Source organism: Nicrophorus vespilloides, unplaced genomic scaffold (genome assembly GCF_001412225.1).
Source record: "Nicrophorus vespilloides isolate i.1.1-1 unplaced genomic scaffold, Nicve_v1.0, whole genome shotgun sequence".
NCBI classification, from domain to species: domain Eukaryota; kingdom Metazoa; phylum Arthropoda; class Insecta; order Coleoptera; family Silphidae; genus Nicrophorus; species Nicrophorus vespilloides.
In genome coordinates, this window is record NW_017099643.1 from 557,802 (window position 1) to 581,529 (window position 23,728).

General features: G+C 28.6%; 1 protein-coding gene and 5 non-coding genes across 6 annotated transcripts in view; 4 read left to right on the forward strand and 2 right to left on the reverse strand.

The window, feature by feature from the left end:
• Positions 1–23,728, forward strand: part of LOC108564936 (multiple C2 and transmembrane domain-containing protein 1-like) — a gene marked incomplete at its 3' end in the record, with an annotated part of 32,299 nt that overhangs the window by 3,017 nt on the left and 5,554 nt on the right. The window contains exons 2-4 of the mRNA XM_017924136.1: positions 3,446–3,642; positions 7,119–7,263; positions 7,730–7,839. Of these exons, the coding sequence (XP_017779625.1) occupies positions 3,446–3,642; positions 7,119–7,263; positions 7,730–7,839 (452 nt within the window). The remainder of the gene's footprint in view (positions 1–3,445; positions 3,643–7,118; positions 7,264–7,729; positions 7,840–23,728) is intronic.
• Positions 4,093–4,165, forward strand: Trnak-cuu. The gene has a single exon. It is a non-coding gene; the product is annotated as a tRNA-Lys (tRNA).
• On the reverse strand, positions 5,157–5,227 carry Trnag-gcc. Its single transcript has one exon. It is a non-coding gene; the product is annotated as a tRNA-Gly (tRNA).
• On the reverse strand, positions 5,307–5,377 carry Trnag-gcc. The gene has a single exon. It is a non-coding gene; the product is annotated as a tRNA-Gly (tRNA).
• Positions 6,823–6,896, forward strand: Trnan-guu. The gene has a single exon. It is a non-coding gene; the product is annotated as a tRNA-Asn (tRNA).
• On the forward strand, positions 7,538–7,635 carry Trnay-gua. Its single transcript has 2 exons — positions 7,538–7,574; positions 7,600–7,635. It is a non-coding gene; the product is annotated as a tRNA-Tyr (tRNA).

Sequence of the window (23,728 nt, forward strand, 5' to 3'; positions counted from 1 at the left end):
TGAAATAAAGTTTATGCGTTATACTCTCCAGAAAATGTACGCGTCTATTGAAAACTTTACCTAATTAAAAACAATTTCAGTTAATTTTCTTCCTTCCTTCAGTTAAATAAATCATCAACGTTTTATCTAGTCGTCTAATATTTCTTTACATTGAATTAAATATGTTTTTTTTATAATTGACAATCAATTTTATTTACTGCTCATTGTTCTTTAATTAATATATAAAATAATATCATACATATCATAAAAATACTTATGACTGCAATATATTCAATACTTTTTATTATAGACTTTTAACATACAAATTTTATTAACAAAATGCTCAATCCAACTTTATCAGTGGTGGCTAATCTTTTGGAATTGGTGTGTTAAAATTTGGAAAACGTAGCTTATCTCGGTTACCCTATCACTTGGATACATAGATGATGGGGGAGGGATGACTTCCAAGACTTTTTCGTATGTGATGAACATAAATTATTTTGTTTGACCAAAATGTCTTGCCGTGTCACCTCTGAGTCATAGGTTCGCCATCTCTGAACTATAAGCATCGTATTCACAAATACATAATTGAAATGTAATCGCGGGCCATGCATCATTGCTTTGATGGCCGGATTCGGCCCGCGAGCCACCAGTTTGATTCCAGTTTTTAAGCATATTTATCAATGAGATCCGAGCGCTGCCAAGTTAACGCGACCAAGCTTGCGTTTTGTAGTAAACCAGCAGCGGTGGGTTTACACAAATTAGTGATTTAAATGCACATTTACGTTAAATTTGCGAAGTAACGCGTGGTGTACATGATTTATTCGTGTAACTCATTAAATACTTATTAGTTGATTAGTTACTAATGAAGCAATCAAATTAGATCCAATGCGAAAAGACATCATAACTTGTAGAAGTTGTCATTTAAAACTTACAATGTACACTTAATAATTATGAATGTTAGTATTTCAATTAAATAATCTTGTTATAATATAATTGAATATTTTCCAATAAATTATTTTTAAAATAAAATTTGTATATTCGATTTCCTTACATAATTAATATTGAATAATCATTATATTTATTCTTGTTTATCATATATAAAAACGTTGAATCCAAATCGCGAGAGCAACCCTCTAGTAGTTAATTAGCATATTCTGCAAATTTCATACTTCCTTAAGCTATTCATTATATACAGCCATAAATCCATATTAACTATTCATTATTCTAACATTACCATTATCGATACAACAAACATCACCAACATATTCAAACATTTCTATTTTCCTATGTATATAAATCACAATTTAAACGGAGAAATATCAAGTGTGCGACGAAACATACACACATGATGTCGTTCATACCGAGAGATTAGTAAATGACACAGCGCAAACATTCGCATCGACCATCTATTTATGACCGCATAAATAGAACTCAATCAAGAGCGAGCAGACATAACACATCTGAGTAGTGGATATGGTTAGTATTAAACTATGATTGATAGTATCAAATGCTAGATTAACAACAGTTGTGTCTTTCATTTTAATGCTGACCCAGTTTACACATAACTAATATAATATAAGAATATAGATTAATCATCAACGTATATTTATATTGATAACATAATAAAATTATTTATTTTATAGGTTTTCTATGTATGTATGTATGAATATACGCAAAAATTGTGTTTAATATCTAACAAGCAACATTCTTTAAAAAGTTAATTTTATAATTAGTACTTAATTATGTACAAATTACTTTATTACAAATTAAAGATATTTTTTTACATTTCATTGTTTGCCAATAAAATAAAATAAATTTATTATTATTCAATAAAAACATTATTAATACATGTTTTTATTAAATAATAAATTTACGAAACACATAAATTTCTCATTTCATAAATATATTTAATTTCTAAAATATTGAATAAATTTATAGTAGCGTTAGGGACACTATAGTTGTTTTTGTCATTAGATCTAATGTATTTATATCAATTTATTTCAATTCATAACTTTCGATAGTATGGAATTACTAGACGATCTAATAGAATGGAGACATTTTTTTTTGCAACAATTCTGAATAACTTTTCAGTATGTGAATACATAATAGAAATGAATATACAAAGGAAACACTTGTTGTCAGTGACCAGTGTAAATGGAAAACTGTTATATAAACAGTAGTTTATGGCAATATTTTACTAAATAAAACCACTGTTTCAATAGAAGTGTAATGAAAACCATAGATGGCGTGCGTACGTCAGTTGAAGTTTGACAAGTTATAATAGTTAATCAATGTTTGTTCCATATAGAAATTTGGTATTATCTAATAGAATGTAGACATTTTTTTGTATAAATTCACAATAACTTTACAATGCGTGAATGTATAATAGAAACATATATACAATATAAACTCTTGTTGTCCATCGCAACTATAAACATAAATTTGGTATATATTCAATTGTTTCTCATAATATATTACTGTATAAAACCACTGTCAATGAAAACGACAGATGGCGTGCCTTATTTGACGTTTGACAAATTGTAATGGATTGTAATAGTTAAGCAATCTTAGTAACATAAAGCAGTTGGCTGGAGTTAACTGATACAAAAAATGAAACTAACAAGATTTACATAATACAGAAAAGGTATTTTCTTTGTGACTTGGAAAGAAAACTTCCTAAATATAATTAATATAGTAACATTGTAACGTGAACAATTGTGCAGTTGATTTTTAATATTAACTAGAATATTGCTAATAATATTACCTTAATCCTTATGTGGTTGAAAGTCAGTTAGGAGGTTAGGTATTACAGTGTATGTCAGCGGTAAAATTATACATTTTGATAGATTCTGAAAACTATATTGAACGAGTTTACTTTTCTTTATCATGCCAAAGACACTTTCGGTAAAGTGAATAGAATTATATAAATACGTCGTCTGTCCTTGAAAAAATATAATCTAAGTTGTGTAGGTTTTCATTCATTTTATTAAATTTAAAACTTATTAAGTAAAAGCTTATATAAATAAATATTCGTGAAATCAAGCATAAGATTTTTATATAATCATATTCCACTCGTCATTATATAGAATATCTGGTCATTGTATATAACGCTGACATACATAGAGAATCAAATAGATAATAGATATGTGTACATATATGATGTAGCACATAAGATCAATATTAACATACGTTCGAATCGATCATCTAATTGTATTGGTGCATAATAGGAAGTAATTGAAGATAATGCAACAGCAAATGAAGCGCTGACGTCCAATCAAATTTTTTGTTAGATGTGATATTTAGAGACACGCCGCCAGCCGGTAGTGCCGGTAGTTACAATCGTCGACTCATACCTATTTTTAATAGTTAGCAATAAAAGTTATTACTTGGCCGGTATATCTCATGTTTTTTTCTTGATAGGAAATTGGTAATACAGTATGTTTTTCTCTTGCGTTTATTTCAGGGCGGGCACTTGAAACATGCGAATTAAGGCATATGACCCATTCACCTTCGATGGGCGGTCGCCATTTGAGCAAATCCGCATCCGAACTAAGCAGCCCACGGGAGATGCCTGAAATTCGACCTCGGTCTGCAGCACCGCCCGGCACTCTGCATACCTCTGTCTACCAAAAGGCACACACTTTCTTCTCGCAGTTAAAAGTAAGTAATAACTTTATTAATATACGAATTAACGACCTTACGAAATATATGCGAACGACGAAGAGGAATTACCATAGTTATTGTTTGGGGAATAAACACAACTTCAATTATTACCCTACTACTTCCATATAATTTTCATTCAAACTAGTAGCGGTATAACCTCAATATTACATAATTTACATTGAATAATAGCAAAGCAATTCAAATTTATTTGAAAAATATACAATTAGACAATTTAGGCTCAATTTGAACAAAATCTATCGATCTAAGTTATTCTGTCCTTTTTAAATAAATTTGAAGTTTCGTTACCATTTGTAACCTAAGAATAATTAATATGATTTAAGTATAAAATTTTATTGCAATATACTGTTACATAATCTATGTATCTAAATGAACAGTGTTTAATATGTCATTGAAAAATTCAATTAATATTTTTTTTGATAAGTATAGGCCCGGCTAGCTCAGTCGGTAGAGCATGAGACTCTTAATCTCAGGGTCGTGGGTTCGAGCCCCACGTTGGGCGACAATACTTTTAAACATCTGTTTCATATCATTTCGTATGCAGCAAACAATAAAAATATTATACAAACTATTTATTTTCAAGCATTTTCTTCAGTTTATATCAACAAAAGCGGCTTTCATCTCGAGTGGCGCCTTTTTAAACCCATTAAAATATATGAAAATAAATATCTTGCTTGGCATTGAAACTTGATAACTACTCTAGAATCATCGATCACTCACTATGCATATTATATAATCTAAACACCATCCATAATGTTCGATTTTTTTTCACTCTTTTACTATTTAATACTTAGAAAATTGATAATTGACGAATGCCATACATCAGTCACAACAATGAAAGCATATTGAAAATATTATTTTCTATTTGGAACAAAACTTTACATATCTTATAACAATTAATTGTGTGGTGGTCAGACTTTTTGTAGCAAGGCCATAGTTATCTACCTGAAAATATTAGGAGCCGCATCTAAAGTTTTTAGTATAAAAAGTTAAAAAAAAATCTAAATCATAATGAGCCGCAACTTTACACTTAAAGGACATGCGCATGCGTCTAGCGATCAACAATTTGGGCACTTCTGTTATAAAATAGGAAAATTGTAGTTTTTGTTGATATCTGTCTATAGTATAGACTCTATACAAATGAGATGATTTTAACATTTTAAGTATATTTGATAACATTACCATCTTAGGGAGGTTAATTTTGTTATAACAAGAAAATATAAATAAAAGGTGTAAAGTGATGAGGATAAAGTCTTATATATATACAACGTTGTTGACTTTGAAAAGAAGAAAACCATTTATATCTGTCAAGTTGGGTTAATCATTAACCGTTATGTATTTTAGAATGTATCGTGTTGGGATTAACTGATAGATATATGGTAGAAATTGTGAAACTATTTGCATTTGGCATGTGCATGTGATAAGTTTATCTTTAAGGGTCAAGGGTGTGTTGTGAACTGAACATCTGTAATTGCTGAATATCATTAAAAGATTGCATCGGCCGGGAATCGAACCCGGGCCGCCCGCGTGGCAGGCGAGCATTCTACCACTGAACCACCGATGCTTATATAATTCGCATTTGGACTACAACTGTCAAAACTGACATTAGGAATAATTATATAATCAGTTGTCATTAAAAGAAATGCATCGGCCGGGAATCGAACCCGGGCCGCCCGCGTGGCAGGCGAGCATTCTACCACTGAACCACCGATGCTTATAGAATATTTTCCAAGGTTATAACTGTCAAAACTGTCATTTGGTCGGTTATTCAATTGTTATTAAAACAAATTGTATATTGATACTCGAGGCAGTTAACATAATTTTTAATATTTAACCATTGTATCCGACGATTGTCATTGATCTACCGATGTTTGAAAGCAATTCTGAATTTTAATGACATACATCAAAAATCAAAGCTCTATTATGCATAAAATGTTAGGTAAATTGTTTTAGACATAGTCTACATGTAGAGTTTCCATACATCTATACATGTGGACATGTGGATTTTGCTACTATTTGTCCCGTTTTCTCGGATATGATTAAGAAAGTATGAGTGGGCTAAAAAGGATTAGTCTTGCACCTTTTTTTTATTATTATGTGTTCATTTTATTAGATTGCTTAAAATATATTGATTTTTTATCTAAGTAAAATAAACCATTACATACTAACTTTTTTCTAAATGGGAATGTGTCGATTCTTTAGTGGCTTTTTAAGAAAGAAAACATTATTTTCAATAATTTAAAACACATAATGACTAATTGGAATAAATGTAAAATCTCGCATGTTTGATATGAAATGATACAAGCATATATGGTATGTTGTACCATATAATATTATGAATTATGTCGTTTAATGTGTCTTTGATTTATTATTAAAATTAGGATTAACAACTTTGAGTCCATGCTGAAATATAAAGAAATGCATTGATAATTTTATAACAACCATGATAAAACAAAATTATTCTGACTTTATGTCCATGAATTAAAGTTTTAGTGAGCACGAATAATTTTCTTGAAAACCTGAAGTTTTCTGTTCAAAATGACATTACTGACAACTTTAAATCAAAAAGAAAAGTGTCTGTCCTAATTAATATGTACTAATTAGAAATCAATATTTTATAATCTTCAAGCTTTGTTTACATTTCACTCCTCTCAGTTACGGTGATCATGTATATGTGCTCCGATTTAACTTCAATATTTGTATCATTGATGTATTTTTTTTTATCATTTTTTTATTTATTTATAATTTATTAAATGATATGATTCGACTGATGGGAATATCGGGATATGACTTGAATTATTCACTAGATTTCATTTTTCTTTCATTACTTTACATACAAAAATGCTGAAAAAACATTTTCGAGACACAAGGACATCTAACCAAAAATAGGGACAAATACCGAAACATTGGGACGTTTAGTCACCCTATACATGTGACAACTGTAAACTTTTAATGACAAGAGTGGGTTCATCATTATAAGGTGACAGGTTCAATATATTAAATTGATTGTTAATTATTACTCGTATGTTACTTTTTTATGAAGTTATGTATTTCTAATAATGTGCTATAATAATTTATATAAATAGTACTGTTTTATATAAAGTTAAGTCTATCGATTATGTAGCTTAGAGTGCGTAAATAATTGTTAAATAATCAAGAGCCTCCGTGGCGCAATTGGTTAGCGCGTTCGGCTGTTAACCGAAAGGTTGGTGGTTCGAGTCCACCCGGGGGCGTATATTTTTTTTATTGTCAGTATTACGGAATAGATAGAAGTGTGTATGTAACTATAGATATATATATGCATAAACATATATGTGTGTCCATATAGGTTTATTCATATTTTACAAGTTCTTTGTAAACATACTGGAATCGAGCAGTATGGAATTGGCGAGCGTCTAGGCATGCGCCTGACAGATAAAATGAATACATTTAATAGAACGTTTCGACGCTTCCAGAGTCGTTGGGGGCACAGCAAAAGGGAAAGACGACACAAATCGCCAGGACGCCAGGATTCGACAACAGATTACGCGGCAGACCTCAGCAGTGATCATAGCACACCTAGCACACAAAGTCCTAGGCACAGACTACATACTCATCACGGTAAGTCCAGATTAGGATAAGGTTCTGCTATAACTACGAACTTTATAGAAGGTCGTTTTTGCTTTCTTACTATTTGTTTTCTAACTTTTAAAAGAATATCGTCTTAAGAATTTTTATATCCTTATCAGATAAGTAATAATTTTTATTTAAATTTCGCAAATTGTTTTAAATTTTGTGCTTTTTTATTAAATGAATAATTAATGTTTGAAAATAAAGTTTATGAAATTAAAAAATTGTATTCATTTTCAATTATTTCTATATTAATATTATAAAACCTTCGATAGCTCAGTTGGTAGAGCGGTGGACTGTAGATATTAATCATAGCATCTCGCTGAAATCCATAGGTCACTGGTTCAAATCCGGTTCGAAGGAAAATAACTTTTTTTATAGTTTTATCCTAGTTGAATGTGCACTTTGTAGTTGGTATTGATTGATGTAATGCAATAATTCTGTAATGCATTTGCAGACTCTCCATTAAGCCGTGCGTGCGGTGACACCCCTCACAGCTCACCAGGAGGTTCACCCAGACCAAGAGCCCCAACACCCGGCGCCGTGGCCGGCCTTGACCTCATTCCGGTAAGTACATCCCTTCGCATCCACTATCTCATCAATCGTACGTTACAAAGAAAACATTGAACCATACCATCTGTTCCTCTCTAAATTGAAGCTTAATTCATTCTTGATTACGTCTTAATTTGTAATTATTAAAATAACGATTTGTGGCCCAAAAATATAAGTTTTCTAAGTAAAGGAATGCGAACTTCTACGATACGGTTATGATGAAAAAAGTTTTGTAAGAAACAATATATTCACGTTCATAACACAAATTGATATATTTCATTTAAATGTTTTGTATCTATCAAAATTATATTGGGTTGTGAAATATGACTAGAAGTAAGTATAATATATTAATACAAAATACATGGATTATTTCCATCTAGTAATTCATATTTCACGGCCTTGTATTGCATTGATATTGATAGGAGGAAATCAATATCAATGCAATATAATACAATTTAAACTTCCTATTTCCCGGGAACAAAGCCGGGAAAAGTTACTCTCTAGATGGGTATTATTGTTGTTTATGGATAATAATAAGAGCTACAAATTTATATCATTAACGAACCTTTCATTTCCTTAGAACAAATTTTATTGACATCACTAAATTGCGTCCATAAAGTACCTATTATTTGACTAGTTACGAAAGTTAAGTAACGCAAGTAATGTATAATATTTAGATTGGTGACCTAATCTATTATAAGAGTAAGAATTCTTAAAACGTTGCAATTAACTTAAATAATTTAATATTACTGTTATAAATAAGAAAAATGGATGAAATAAACACAAATAAGCAACGAGCTAATTGACAAGATTAAAGAGTTTTGTTCAGAATTTAATATTATGTCATGTTTTAAATTATGCTGTGTTTTCTGAGTTGTTATGTAGTCTTTGTTACAGATTACTTTGAGTAGTGTTAGGTGCTTTTCAGATTCAAGATTCCTCTTGGGCTATATTAGTTTTTACATTAATTTTAGCTTCAGTACAACAAGAAACAAAAACTCTTTTATTACGCTATCCTTTGTTTCTGTTGTGAGCTCATTTCTGTAACAAATATATACGCTTGTTTCACTAAAAAAAACACTTTATTATTAGATTATTATGTCATTGTTTTCATGTTTTTCGCTTATATTGCTGGTTTTTCTTGGATATAATAATATTTAAATTAATTATAAAGTTTACTTAAGATATTTAGATTTTCTTTCATGAAAATAATTATTATTTAGATACATACGTACAAAAACCTTTTACAGCAATAATTCGTATAGTCCGGCATCGATCAGTGCGGATTCAATATAAATCTACAGTAAAATCTCTTTTTGTGCTGTTTATTTTTATGCGCTTTTAAAGATCTGACTAATCCGATTTCATAATATAATTGTAATAACATGGAAATATTAAAGATTTCTGATCTAATAAGTTAGAATTTTCTGTAAAGCATAATTAATTATTTTCTTAACATCAATATTTTGAGGAAAAAATAAAGTTTAGAGGTTTAAACATTCTTTTTTTTAATTTAATATTACGCAATAATATAAAGGGATATAGAAGGTAGTCCTTTCATTATATTATACAATAATAGGTATTTTCTTTTAATTTTCATCATTAATAATACAAAGACGAGAAAAGAAGATCCTTTATTTTTAAATAAATTGTATACATCTCAAAAAAAGGTAAAAATAATAAGGATTTTCTCTAAACTAGATATCGTTTATTACGTAAAAAGTATTTTTTATGTTAATTAATGAACTATATTCATTAATAGTAAAATGTAATATATTTTTCAGTTTCCTTTATTCTTATTTTATCTGTTAAAGTACCCACAATTTTATTGATTAAAACTTATCTCTATTGCGCACAGTAGTTTATTACCTACGTATATTATAACCATGTTACGATATAAACTAATAAAATTTTTGTATAGAAATAGACAGTTTTTTTACAATATTCATATGATAACTTAACGACTTTTTATAGTTTTTTTTACCTTCGGATATTAATTACATGTTGGTATGTTCAAAAATAGACATTAACTAAGCGGAAAATAATCAGTTTTCTAATAGAAAAACAACCTTTTTATTTACAATATTTATTGAAACAATCAAAGTTCTAATAACCACCTGCAAAAGGCTATTATTATATAATCAATAACAAGAATTATTAATTAAGAAATAATGATGTTTCCCTCCATAAGCATTTTGTTTTACGAACTGAAATATTTGTTTACGTTAAATTTCTATTTGTTAATGTTTACAAGACTTGAATAATAAATGTTTCTAGACTATATCATAAATGTCTCAATTACTCCAACTGGTGAATTCGCCGTGTTTCACTGAACGATTTCCTGTATTAGAACTGCTCTGAAAATCGTACACGCGCTTTATTTCCGACACAGAATTTGATTAATTGCAACGACTGAAACCAGGCACGACAGATATATACATTTCAAACTACGGACTGAAAATTTTTACTAGTTTTATAGATCAGCGGTTCCCAAACATTTTAGAAACCCAATATATAGCGACCGGTGTATTTTACAATGCTGTCCTTGGATTTTAAGAGTGCTGGCAATATAAGAGCGGGCGACTTTTCACATTCTTATTAAAAGAAAAACTAGTAGTTGTTCAAATTTAGAATTTAAATATTTGAATGAATGTAGGTATCTCCCGACTTACGAACAACCCTTTGGAACGGAAAGGTTCGTAAGTTATAATTTTTGTTTGGACTGTTATTTTTTTTATCACTATATATCTCATTGTAACAAGTTAGTGTTTTTAGAATTTTATTACCTGTATTTGATTTAACTCTTTGAAGGACGATGGGACACGAATTGTTCCACCTTTTGAAAATGTCTAGAGGGGCATTATTATAATTTTCTAGAAAATGTCCAGCAAAGTCAAGAGATTAATTTTGATAGTCCATACCATCCGAAGTTGATTCAGTTGACTAATTTGTCTGATTCAGTTTTCTAGAAATTTGTCTAGGTCTAGTAATTTAGGAATTTCCGGCCGCATCGGGTATACTTAAATTATATATCTTTGGTTTATACTTTTGCTTTATCTTAAAAATCGATTTGCGATTCCCAGTTTTGGAAAGGCTGATATAGAGCAATAACTCGAATAGTTCGGGTAATCGGTTCCAATGTCGTGGACTACACTCGGTCGTCTTTTTATGGTTTTGAAGTTATGCGGTTTTTATTTCAAGAAGCATTTTTTTAATATTTTAGGCCATTTTACACGTTTTGACACAAATTGGCAAACCATTTCTTCGAAAAAGATGATAATTCTGAACGAGCATTCTAGTTTCAACGCAAGCTTCAGAATTGCATTTCTGGATATCAGGAATTGTACAAAAAAATAGCAAAGCCATTGCAAAGTTTAATCACTGATTATATTGTCAAAGGGAAAAAATCAACATGCGAAGTTGAGACTAATTTTACTTGTTAAGAATCATTATCTTCAGGACATAGATCTGATATGCTGACTATCTCTTCTAGTGATGAAAGTTATTTCGAACCAGTTTGCAAATTATGCCAAACACTCTCATAATTCTAAATAGCGATGATAATTCTAAAGAGAAAAATGTGAAGAAAGATTAACTTTCATAAAAAATATTCTGTATTTTTTTTGTATAATTTTTCAGTATAAATTTAGAAGGATTTAATGGATACAGAATTGTTCACGTTTTTATAAAATTATGAATAATATAGTAAGACTAATTATTTTTCTGAAATTTAATAAACCCTTTTTATGCGATTTTCGGTACATTGTAACTCATTAATTTAGTTTTATGCTGTTTTAAAAAATTATGGAACGTATCCTTTATTTTTATACGTGTGTCTAGTTCTTTTTTGTGCAATTTATTTTTATGCGTTTTCCTGTGGAACGTATCTACTGCATAAAAAGAGTAAGTGTATTTGAAAAAGAACTAGTTGATGACATTAAAACTTTACAAAAATGAACTTAACTGTATATAACACCTCACTCAATAAGTTGATTTTTAGGAAGTACCAACCTTCAGATGACGCCTGTCAAAATTTCATGACAATCTGACGTTTAGTTCACAAGTTACAGTGGTTTTAGTTAGAAAAAAAGTGTCATAATTTTTTAAAATTTATTTTACTCAATTAAAATGTAGTTAATCCGGGCTGATTGAAGCCAGATTATGCTAGGTATTGCTGTATTGTGTAATTAATAATCGATTTGTCGCAATGGAATATTGTTTTTAATTAAAATTCTATATGATTTATGAAAACGGTTATAACATTTTAATTTCATTTTTTTTTTGTTCACTCACTTAAACACGACGATATATTTTTCGTTTCGATCTGTTCACATTTTGCTGTATCACAATTTCGCTCCTAACGAAGTGCTATTATCCATACAGAGCGGGAAGTTTCATAGCTTCCTTCCGTCGACCCGAAGATAAATCTCAGTCGTTAAATTTTGTCTCGCATATTCAGATCTAATATGCGCATTAGACTTAATTAAATCTAAACAATGCCGTATGAAATTACTGTCTTTTGTAATAAAATAAGCTGTGATGTCACAATTTATTCTTAAAATAACTGAAAAGATAATTTATATAAAACTATCAAAATTATATTAAATCCAAAATTAATTAAATCTTCAAAATCCCGACTGTATCAAAATCCCGACGTTCAAAATTCTGTATCCGGACTGGGATTTCGATATAGTTGGGATTTCGATTGCCACCGTATAAAAGAAGTAGCGACCTCGCAATTCATTTGTAAAAAAAGATGAATATTCAAAACAAATTTATATATAAAAAGTATTAGTATTCAAATCTGTTTCTCGTCCAGAATTAATTCAATATCAACAAATCCATACAAAAATGCAGTCTTATACAATAAAAAACTAGTTTCTTTACGATTCATTAATAAGTAATAAACTTCCTTAGGTTATGTGTCTAGTTTGTATAAAAATACATAAACATAGTTAAATATGTGTCTGGCATTTAGATTTAATTTCCCATTAAAAAGTTAATACTTAAACAAAATAAGTATCAAAATGTAACAGATAATCAAATATAATAATAGATTTTTTTATCAATTTAGTCGAACTATGGGATTAGATCAGTGTCGGATCAAGACATAATCTTTATTAGAAATTTAGAATTCGTTCGTACTCTGGTCATCAATTGATTATCCATGAAATTCGGGTCATCAATTTTTTATTCACGAATTAGAATTTTAGAATTAAATAATACATATTGTTGATAAATTTCAAAAATGCACATACTCAGTAAACTAAGAACAGTAGAGAGTTAATATTAAGTATTTACTTTATGTACAAATTTAAATCAAATTATTTACAATTTACATAATTACATTTCGTAGAATGGATAGCTTAAATTTGAATTATCTAACTAATATTCAAAAATAATCAATTATTTGAAATGTCTTATAACTAATTAAATAGTTTTTATGATTCCATTTTAATGTAAGTAATTATTAGCATACATAAATAAATAAAAACCATCAAGATTTATTAAAATGAATCTGCAATTAATTTAATTAGTCAATTTACTATTATGTAATGAATGTATACTACAATTGGAATGTATTATTTAATTATAAAGCTATTAATTTTCGTAACCTTCAATTATTTTTTAAATGAATTTATATATTATAATATACAAAGTTGTGATAGTTCCTTGTTTTGCTTTCATCTGGAAGTGAATGCACCTCAGTTGGCATTGACGATTTGGCATTTATTTCAATATAGTAGTGTAGTGATATTCGTAAATACGTCACAACAAATGTTTTTTGTATTTATGACAGTGGTCCACAATAAATTAATGAAAGTCGGCTTTGACCTTCGACGAGGTACTTGAACTCTTATAATGTTTATCGTACCTTGCGAACTTTTAAAAATAAGTATTTTTTAAACTTCTTTTCATTTTTTCGGATAAAGGCGCTTCCACTTTGTTGTTTTAAAATTTGAAGAAGAGATTTTCGTGGAATAAAAATAAAATTGATTAATTAGTTTTAGTGTTGAAAACATAACAAAGGAAAATTTTGACAGTTGATATTAACAGATCATTAAGAAGTTTATAGATATTACAGTGGAACCTCGCTTAACGAGCATAATTTATTCCACGGATTTTTACTCGTATAGTTTTTTTTATGTCGTATAATTTTAATCACAATCTGTTCATCAATGTGAACATTGAGTAAATTTAAGATAGTGCTGCAAGCACCGAGGGAGTGACCAGGATTCAAACCGGCGCCCACAGTAGGGCGCTTAACCATTCTGCTATTAGTCGCTCTACTTGTATAGTGAAACAATTTTTCCCCTATATAAACTAATGTAATATACGATAATGCATTCCACTTTGGAGTCATTTTTCTTACAATTTATCTTACTTGTTATGCTTACTACGAAATGCTCGTTATGCGAGGTGCTCGTTTTGCGAGGTTTCACTGTATTAATGACCTTGACATTTTTCAAATTTGAACTTCTCTTTGAATTTAAAGAAGTTATAAATGAAACAAATATACGATAACTATATATAGTCCAAAGCATCGCAACATTTTAATTAGTAGAGCTTTCACTGAGGTTCGGTATGAACATAAATTCTAAAAAGTAAATACACAAAATGATCGGTTTCTCTATTTATATACTCAAGACTCTTTTTATGCGGTTTTAAAGTCCTCGATAGTTTGGTTTTAAATAGTTCGGGATATTAGCGGAACCGACTACCAGTACTGTGAGAGGTATTGCTGTATATTAGAACGTGTATATTTTTATATTCATTTTATTTATTTCAATTATTTTATGTTCATATATTTATATTTTATTGTAAGAATGTGTTATGCAATTTGCGGCTCAATAAATAAGTTTTATATTAGAACATTATTGTATAATTACTTGTACAGTTTTTTAAAGAAGGAATAATTAATAATTAATTAAAATAATTTCTAAAATATATTATAAAATGAATATTAATATCTGAATATAAAATCAAAGTTTTTTGTTGAATAAATTAATAGGCAAACAAAATTATAGGTCACATTATAAAACTGCATGCATTATATTGGTAGCACACAATAAAATATTCATATGTATTAAATATGTATGCATTAAATTCACAGTTAGATTTGAGAGAATTATACTTCAGTATCGTTTTAATTCCTCACATTCCGACAGGTTACATCAAATAATTTCTTGACACGGATATATACTGGCTTCAATTAATTTGTAATAACCTCAAATATTTCCAGTATAAATTCCTAATACAATTATAGTACACCCTCATATAACGTGGTACTCTAATAATGTTGATTCTATATAACACAAAATAAAAATTGTGACATCCTTTTTACAATCCGAAACTTTTATAAGGTTTTTTTCTATAAAACGCGGAACAAGAATTGTGATAATCCTTTTATAACGCGGTTTCCATATAACAGAAAACAAAAATGCGACAGTCCTCCTTTGACGTGATTCTCCTCTACTGTAGTTTCTTCGATGATAAAATGTCTATATAATGATTCGTCCTATGTATAATCAGATTTATATTAATTCTGTGTTTCGTATCAAGCAGTTTTCATAGAAAACAATTCCAATTAATAGCGTATAGGATGGTTGACTCGAATACTATTTAGAAACCGCGTTATAAAAATACGACGTTATAAAAGAAATTTCAAAATTGTATTTGACTGTAATCCTATTAGGATAACTTCTTAATACTACTTGATCTTATTAAATAAAAAGGAAAAACTCCTTCCTTTCTTATTAAATTAGATGAAATAATTTCCAGTTATTAAACTATAAAAAAATATACATGAAGTTAAGCAATTTGCTTACACAATTATAGGCAGCTTTCAAACTTTCCAAACAATCTTGAATGCACTTAAAAGTAAGCATTCATTAATTTGCATATACTGTTTATGCTGAAATGTGCAAAAACTTTGAAGCAATTACAACTTGCTGCAGCTCATGCAATATGCCTTTAATTAGCAAATAGTTGAAGCCGCCTCTGCCGGATCGTGTTTATATTCTAATACAAGATTATAAGTTCCGCAAAGCATTGGGAACATAAAATCTATACTTGTTGAATATGTAAATCCTTCTGCGTGTGCGACATTCGTTATAAATGCGTAATTGCCTGTTCTGTGGATACAAACAATAATTGTGATTTCCTATAATTTCAGACCGGTATCCGTTGCAAGTGATGTTTTGATGTATATCGTACTGTCTGCATATTTGATTTATACATTAAACTTGTATTAGCGGTTCGAGCTCTCCCACATATTAAAGTAGACGGAACGTTCTAGGAAATACTTAAACATATTTGCATTTGAGGTTAAAGCTTTATATTTTATAAAAAAAAAACATGATATTCAATCATTAACGTATTTATATAAAAAATATATATTTAAAAAAAAATAATGTCAAAACACTCAAGATTCCGGTAAAAAGTATATAAATGAATATAAACATAAGAAGTGGTATATATGTATCGATTTCATATCAAAACTCACAAAAATGAAAAATTGTCAAAGTTTAGATTGTAAAATTGGAGAGATTTTGTAAATTAGGGTTTTATAAAAAAATTAAAAAAATAAAATACTAAGGTCATTTCTATTGTTCATATTAATGATCGTCCAAAACAAATTGTAAGCGTCATTAAACAAATATATATAAAATTGACATATAGGAGTTGTTACATAAGTTCCTTCGATTTTTAAAACTAGAATTCAAGAAGAGCATTATTGAATATTTTGTCCATCGTTTTGTATCACTATGACGTTCAGTCAATTTCATAATGCCATCTCTCCAGAAAGCTCTTTTTACTGTCTGGAGCGCTCCCATCTGTAAGCTTGAACTCACTGCTTCTAAACCACTTTTATACAATGCGATCGGTAGCTGCAAATGCCCTCTAGACATTGTATATCTTTTTGGCCGCTTGAGTTGCGTTCTTACTTTTCTAAAATAATATAGCATGAAATGCCGAATATTCTCGAATTATCTACTATTTCACTTTACACAACGTCACAAACTAAATATTACACTAAAATGTAGCCAAAATTGTACACTACATTGTACAGGAAATCATTTGATGTACCCTGTCGGAATCAAAAATTACCTGCTACCTAACTATTCAACGTCAACGTGTGCTTACCAAAATACGAATGGACTTATGTAACGAACCAATATTACAGGCAACCGTCGAAAAACACGTTACTTTAGTTACACGAAGTATCGAATAACACGGTCCAATAATTTGACAACACTCATATAACTCGGTATTCAATTGTACGTGTTCTTTAAAATATACCTTTTCGCAATTCTTTGTGGCTTTTTGCTCAAATTTGCAGTTATTCGGTTGGAAATTCAATATAATTCATTTATATATTAATATGAGAAATCGAATAACACGAATTTTAAAAGCATGGAAATAATTAATCGTGTTATTCAAGGCTTCACTATATATGTATTGAATAACACGGTTTTGAATAGCGGAGAACCAATTAACGTACTGTTCACGGGTTAATTGTATATGCATTTACAGGATAATTTATCATTTAATTACGAAATTATTAACTAGTGTCTAGTGTCAAGTAGGTCGCATCAAACTGAAATATTAAACCGACTAATGAGAGACAGTGGTTAAATAATTGTCTGTTGCAATTGTGTAGCAGGATTTGTCCGTTTCAGAAATATATCAATGGTGGCTTATGCCATGTTGATGAATGGACTCATGCGACTCTGATCATTTGGGACGTTTGTATTTCCCTACACTTATTTTCTCTTTAATCTTCCGGCGTGTAATTGAGGCTGTCTTGGAGCTATTGTAAATTACGAGCGATTTTCGATTCTCGCCAAATTTCCTTTCCGTCCACGAATTCATTAAGCATTGAAACTAAAATAGATCACAGGGTTCTTTCAGCGAGAAAATATAGTACGTTATTTGCACATCCCATAAAATTGTTTTATAATTGTTTTCTTTCAAAACAAACCAATTTTCAATGTCAGGGTTCACACAGTACTCAATAATTATGATTAAGAAGGAAATTTTATCAATTTGACATTTAATATGAGTTTATTGTTCAACATGTCTTAACGTGAATATTTTAATAATTTATAAATGAATAGACGTTACTGAAGAAATGTTTAATTTATAAAATTTTATAATAAAAATAAGAGAGTACTAATAGTTATTTTTAGATTGATGTATTTTATATATAGACCAATAGTCTCGCATAGTGCGGGTAATAGGTTCCATTAATATGCCTGTTTGAAACCGAACTAATCGAGGAACTAAATGAAATAGAAATAAAACGCACACAATTATTATTGACGGTCTAAAGAAAAAACGAACGATCATTTATATAAGAGTATAAGTATAAGAAAATTGTTTTGTGTATTAATATTTTAAAATTTGTAAAGTCAATCTGGACTGATTGAAGCATAGTAGCAAGATGTTGCTGTATATTTTTTGCAAAATTTCGATTGCGATTTGTATGCACTTGTTGTAAATTATTATACCAGAATTGGTTTCAACTGAAACGACTAATTGATATTTTTATAACTGATTTTAAGTGCAGTATTAAAACATGTAATAATTTTCTTACTCCAAGAAGATAAGTGATAATGAAGTTAAGGATTCTTAAATTACAAAAGTCGTAGCAGTTATAAATAGATATTTTCATTATTCTTGAAAAAGATCTATGTTCCCTTTGTATACATTGGATTTTTTCTTACTTTAAGTATAACTGTTACAATAAATATTATTATTTGTTTTTGTTGTACTAAATATATCGAAAATTCTTGTATTTTTGGTGAAGAAATTTGCATTTGTATGATACAAATTAAAACGTTACAGATTACTACTTTAAATACTTCAATTCTAAATTAAATGATTGGTTATGTCTAGTGATGTACAAGTATGTATGCTCGATGCAGCAATAAGAATTTTGAAAACTCGTTTTCTGGAAACATTAAAAGTAGTTTGTCATTAAAAGAGGACTTTTTTATTTGAAAGTCTCATATATAAAGTATAGTACTGAAGATCAAGGATCAAATTGTAATGCACTCGTCCAGTTAGACAGGTATTAAACAATACAATAAAAATAATTAAGGTTAGTACAAAAGAATGTTTACATGAATTAGCAAGTCAATTATTTATAATTATACTTGCTAATATTGTTTATATCAAAATAAAATAATAATATAAATATGTACATATACATATTTATTAAATAGAATTGATATTTATTTCCATAAATCGTTGAGATTGTATTTGCAAAGTGATGGAAAGGAATACATTGTGGAAGAGCTGAGCTGCAGAAATTGGATGACTAGAATTCCGCGTGTGTGCGAGATTTGTGGTAATATAGAAGGAAACTGGCAGGATTTGGTCTGGGCATATATAGGATTAGTTGGAATGAATGTGAGTGGGAGTTGTGGGCAGTAAAGAGATTGGATAGTAAAAAAAAAACAGTTATGAAACATTCATTAATTTGCAAATACTGTTTATGCTGAAATGTGCAAAAACTCTGAAGCAATTACAACTTGCAGCAGCACATGCAATATGCCTTTAATTAGCAAATAGTTGAAGCCGCCTCTGCCGGATCGTGTTTGTATTCTAATACAAGATTATAAGTTCCGCAAAGCATTGGGAACGTAAAATCTATACTTGTTGAATATGTCTGCGTGTGCGACATTTGTTATAAAAAATAAATAATTGAAAATGAGGAATATTAAATAAATCGAAATCATTACATTTATATTACAATACTCATATAAAAATGTTATAAGATTTAAAATTAATCAACAATATTAATATGCTTATAAGTACAGTAATACCTCGTATAGTTCGGCTTAGATCAGTCCGGATTTACTATCCGTACTACTGAAAATTTTAAAACAAACAAAATTCTATAAAATTGGTACACAATTATTTTCTTGTACATAAATATATTTTTTAAAAAATATCTTCTATATGGTTTTAAAGTTCTTGATTAGTCCGGTTTCAAAGATTGTTGGAACCATATGCACTTTTGTACTTTTTTTCTGTTCTCTGTATGACAGTGGTTCTCAATACAAGACCCACGAGTACATTGGTGCCCGTCGACCAATTTGCTGCTATACCACAAAACTTTAAGTATATTGCAGAGTTTCTCAACCAATAGGTTTGGTTAAATTTTTAATTGGTCGCGAAATGACAGCTGTCACTTGGCACAAGTTGGTATTCTATGATATTTCTTAGACTCTGGAAAATTTCAATATACGTCTATATTCTTATAAGTTTAAATTAGTCAGAATATGTAATAATTACGATAAACGTAGTTTATATTTATCTCCCAAATAGTCAATAAAACAGCGATTCTTAACCGGAGGACGCGAAAATATTAGATTTTTTATGTTTTGATATCTTTACAAATCAATATAGTTTCTATAAGTCTGGGTTTTACACTATAGCAAATATACATTAATTTCTTTATTTTTCAAGAAATATTTTTATTACTGATAAAGCATTTTGTGTTAATTGCATTTCGCTTCTGTTGACATATTGCCATGAAATATTTCTAAATGAAAAAAAAAAATAAAATTTGGTCATAAATTTCGACGACAAGAAATTGGATTGCAAAACTTTCTTACTTGGAAGACACATGTTTTCCATGTGAGATAAAATAGAGGAGATTCAAATGTATTCGATAAATAGAATCGAATGTTTTCGAAATCTTTCCAAATTATTCTCAAATGATTACAGATAATTGTGAATGTGATAAAAAAATCATACAAATCATACAAATTATTTAATTCTCAAAAAAAAAATTGAACAATTTCACAAATATTTTCCAAATAATGAACTTGGGCCCTCTCGGTGCCATCATTCATCACAGATGGACAGTGAAATGAATGAGAATTGACAAAGAATTTAAGTTTGATTTCAGTTTTCAAGAAAAAAGGTTTAGTGCAATTTTGAATACATATACACCTGTTTTATCGCTTTTGTTACCACATATCTGTGTGAGAAGACAAATTGTCTATATTAAAAGAAAACTATGTAATAGACTCTTGCATGCGAATAGCGTTGATTAACGCATTTGAAGTGCGGATAGACAAAATAGTGAAGTGTATTCAACAACAGAAATCTCTATTTTAAAACAGCGTGCCGCGAAAATATTTGAAAATTTTAAGGGGGACACGAATATATTTTAGGATATTAAGGACGCCGCGACTACTAAAAGGTTAAAAACCACTATAATCGAGTATTTAAAAGTTGAAGTCTATGTTAAAGTTATTGAATTAAAATATGATCATGAAAATGTGTATTTTCGCATAGTTTATAAGTTAGTTATTACAAAGTTTAGTATCATAGTAATTCCAAATTTATATGCTAATGATTGATGGAATAATTTGTCCTCACTTAACTGAAAGCAAATATAGTTGCTATTGTTAGCGTATAAATTGCTTTCTTATATAAAAAAAAATGTGACAAACATAAGTTAATCCTGTATACACATAAAAAAACTTTGCTCCCTTCAGTTGTGTTTGTGCCTCTAATGCATTGCTGTTTACAACTAAGTTTCCCTTTTCAAAACTTTATAAATAGATTGTGTTGTTACGTAAATGGAAACCGTTTGCTATTATTTTTTCAGGTCGTAGTACGTGACATGACGTCCTGAAAAGAATGGAAAAAAAGGTGCATTGAAGAAGTATCGATCGTTCTCGACGTGAAGAAATTACTTATGTTGCACTAACATGAAAAGTCATTGAAATTATAATGCTTTTACTTCAGAAAAGTTGTATATTTCTACACGAAACTGTTTTTGCATTCCTGAAATATTTATTTTATTTAAGTCGTGAACGGATGGATGCGTTTATTTGAATTGTATTTCGTCATTACGATCTAAACAAATTTAAGAAAAATAGCATTTTATTTTTAAAGAAATCATTAAAGTTTATATAGAACCACGTTCTTGGAATATCGAGTATTTTTATATCTAGACACAGAAATTAGATTTTATTTATTTGCTGATGATTTAAATCAGTTTAGAAAGTAGTTTTTAAGTTCATAATTAATTGATAATTATGTTTTAATAATTAACATTTTTTAAATTTTAGGAAAATTAATAGTAGTTCAAATTATAATAATTATTTTTTATTAATTAGCAACAATGAAATTAATGTATAAAAGTAGTATTACTATTATAAAGTAGTTCAAATTAATATTTATTAAAAATTATGAGTCAATTTTTCTTATCTGGGCAATTTATAATAAAGTTTAAAGTTTTAAATGTCCAAATATAATACCTCGCATACTGCGGTTATCGATTCCGCCAATATTCCGTTCTCTTTGAGACAGGACTAATTGAGGAACTAAATAAAATTGAAGAAAAAAATAAAATTTAGTTTCTTTTCAAATCAGACTTCAAATCAGAGAAAAAATATAATAATTTCATGTTTTTTTTATACATATATATTTAATTTTTAAATATATTCTATCAATGTAATTGGGTCAATCAAATTATGGAATATGCGCATTTGCATTAAATGTGTAATGTGTAATATATATATAATGCATGCAAAATAAATGTAAATTATATTAAATTTCGTGTTAATAGCACTTTATTTAATTAGACCCACCTAGCTTTTATCATATTACGTGTATATTTGTACAGTTTAATTAAATTAATACCGCATTTTTCGGAGATTAATTGTGCTTTTGCATTTACGTTGTCAGCAATAATGTGCTTTTTACTTTGCTACAATTACTTTTCAAAATACATTTTTTTAATTAAAACCGTCATGAATCATTTAAATATGAAATATTATTATTGAATTTTGCCATTTTTGTTTTGATTTGAGGTCACCTACATTTTTTAAAAAATAATGTTTAAATTTTTATTAATAAGATTTAAAATATAATCATAGGTCTTTAGGATATTTGTATACATTTACATTCTTTCTTTCATTACTTTAATCAGAATTATTGTTGATTAAATAAATAAATGTAAGAAATTTATAATGAATTACATTTTTTTAGTCTGACCTAATTCCTTCTGTTTTTTAACATTTTAGTAAAACAGTTAAGAATTCTTGTAAATTATTCAATTACAATTATTCGATTTTGATATGCGTATAAAAAAGTTATTAGTTTGCTTTATCACATTCATATGAATAATTATTATTGACCTTTTATCGTTTTACGAATAATATATTAATTAAAGCGATATTTTTTTGTACCATAAATATCTTTAAATTTAAATGACAAATTATTAATTAGTTCTTGTACTCAATATGTCAGTAAATCAATTATATTTAAAAAAATGCATTTTCCGCATTGTATAAAAAAAACTTCTTAATAATAATTTATTGGGCAGAAAATATAATATATTTTAATACAAAATAAAGATAAATATCTATAGTACTAATAATTTATTAGTAATGTAATAATACACAAATACCTTGAAGCGGTTTCGATCAGTGGATATTTTACTAGTATTCAGCATATTATATAATATATATAGTATAAAATCGTTTTTTGCTTCTGCATACAATCAAGTTTTTTTTGTTCTTTTGCAGTTTTAAAGTCCAGCGCACAACTGAAAAATGAAAAACAACTAAAATCGCGTAAATCCGAAATCGCGTAAGTCGAAGAGGAATATTTCCTATGTAATGAATTAACATTATACAATAAACTAAAATGTGAATGTGCTACCAAGTTAACGCTCATAATGAATCTTGCATCTCTCAATTTAATAATAATAAATACAAATAAGTTTATTCCTAATTGTAATTCAGTTATTGTTTATTGTTGTTATTATTTCTTTGTCGACGTTGAAAGCTTTTGATCTTTCAAATCAAGCTTTTGATAATTATTTTATATATAGAAACATCTCAGTTTAAGGTATAGCCAATAAAATTAT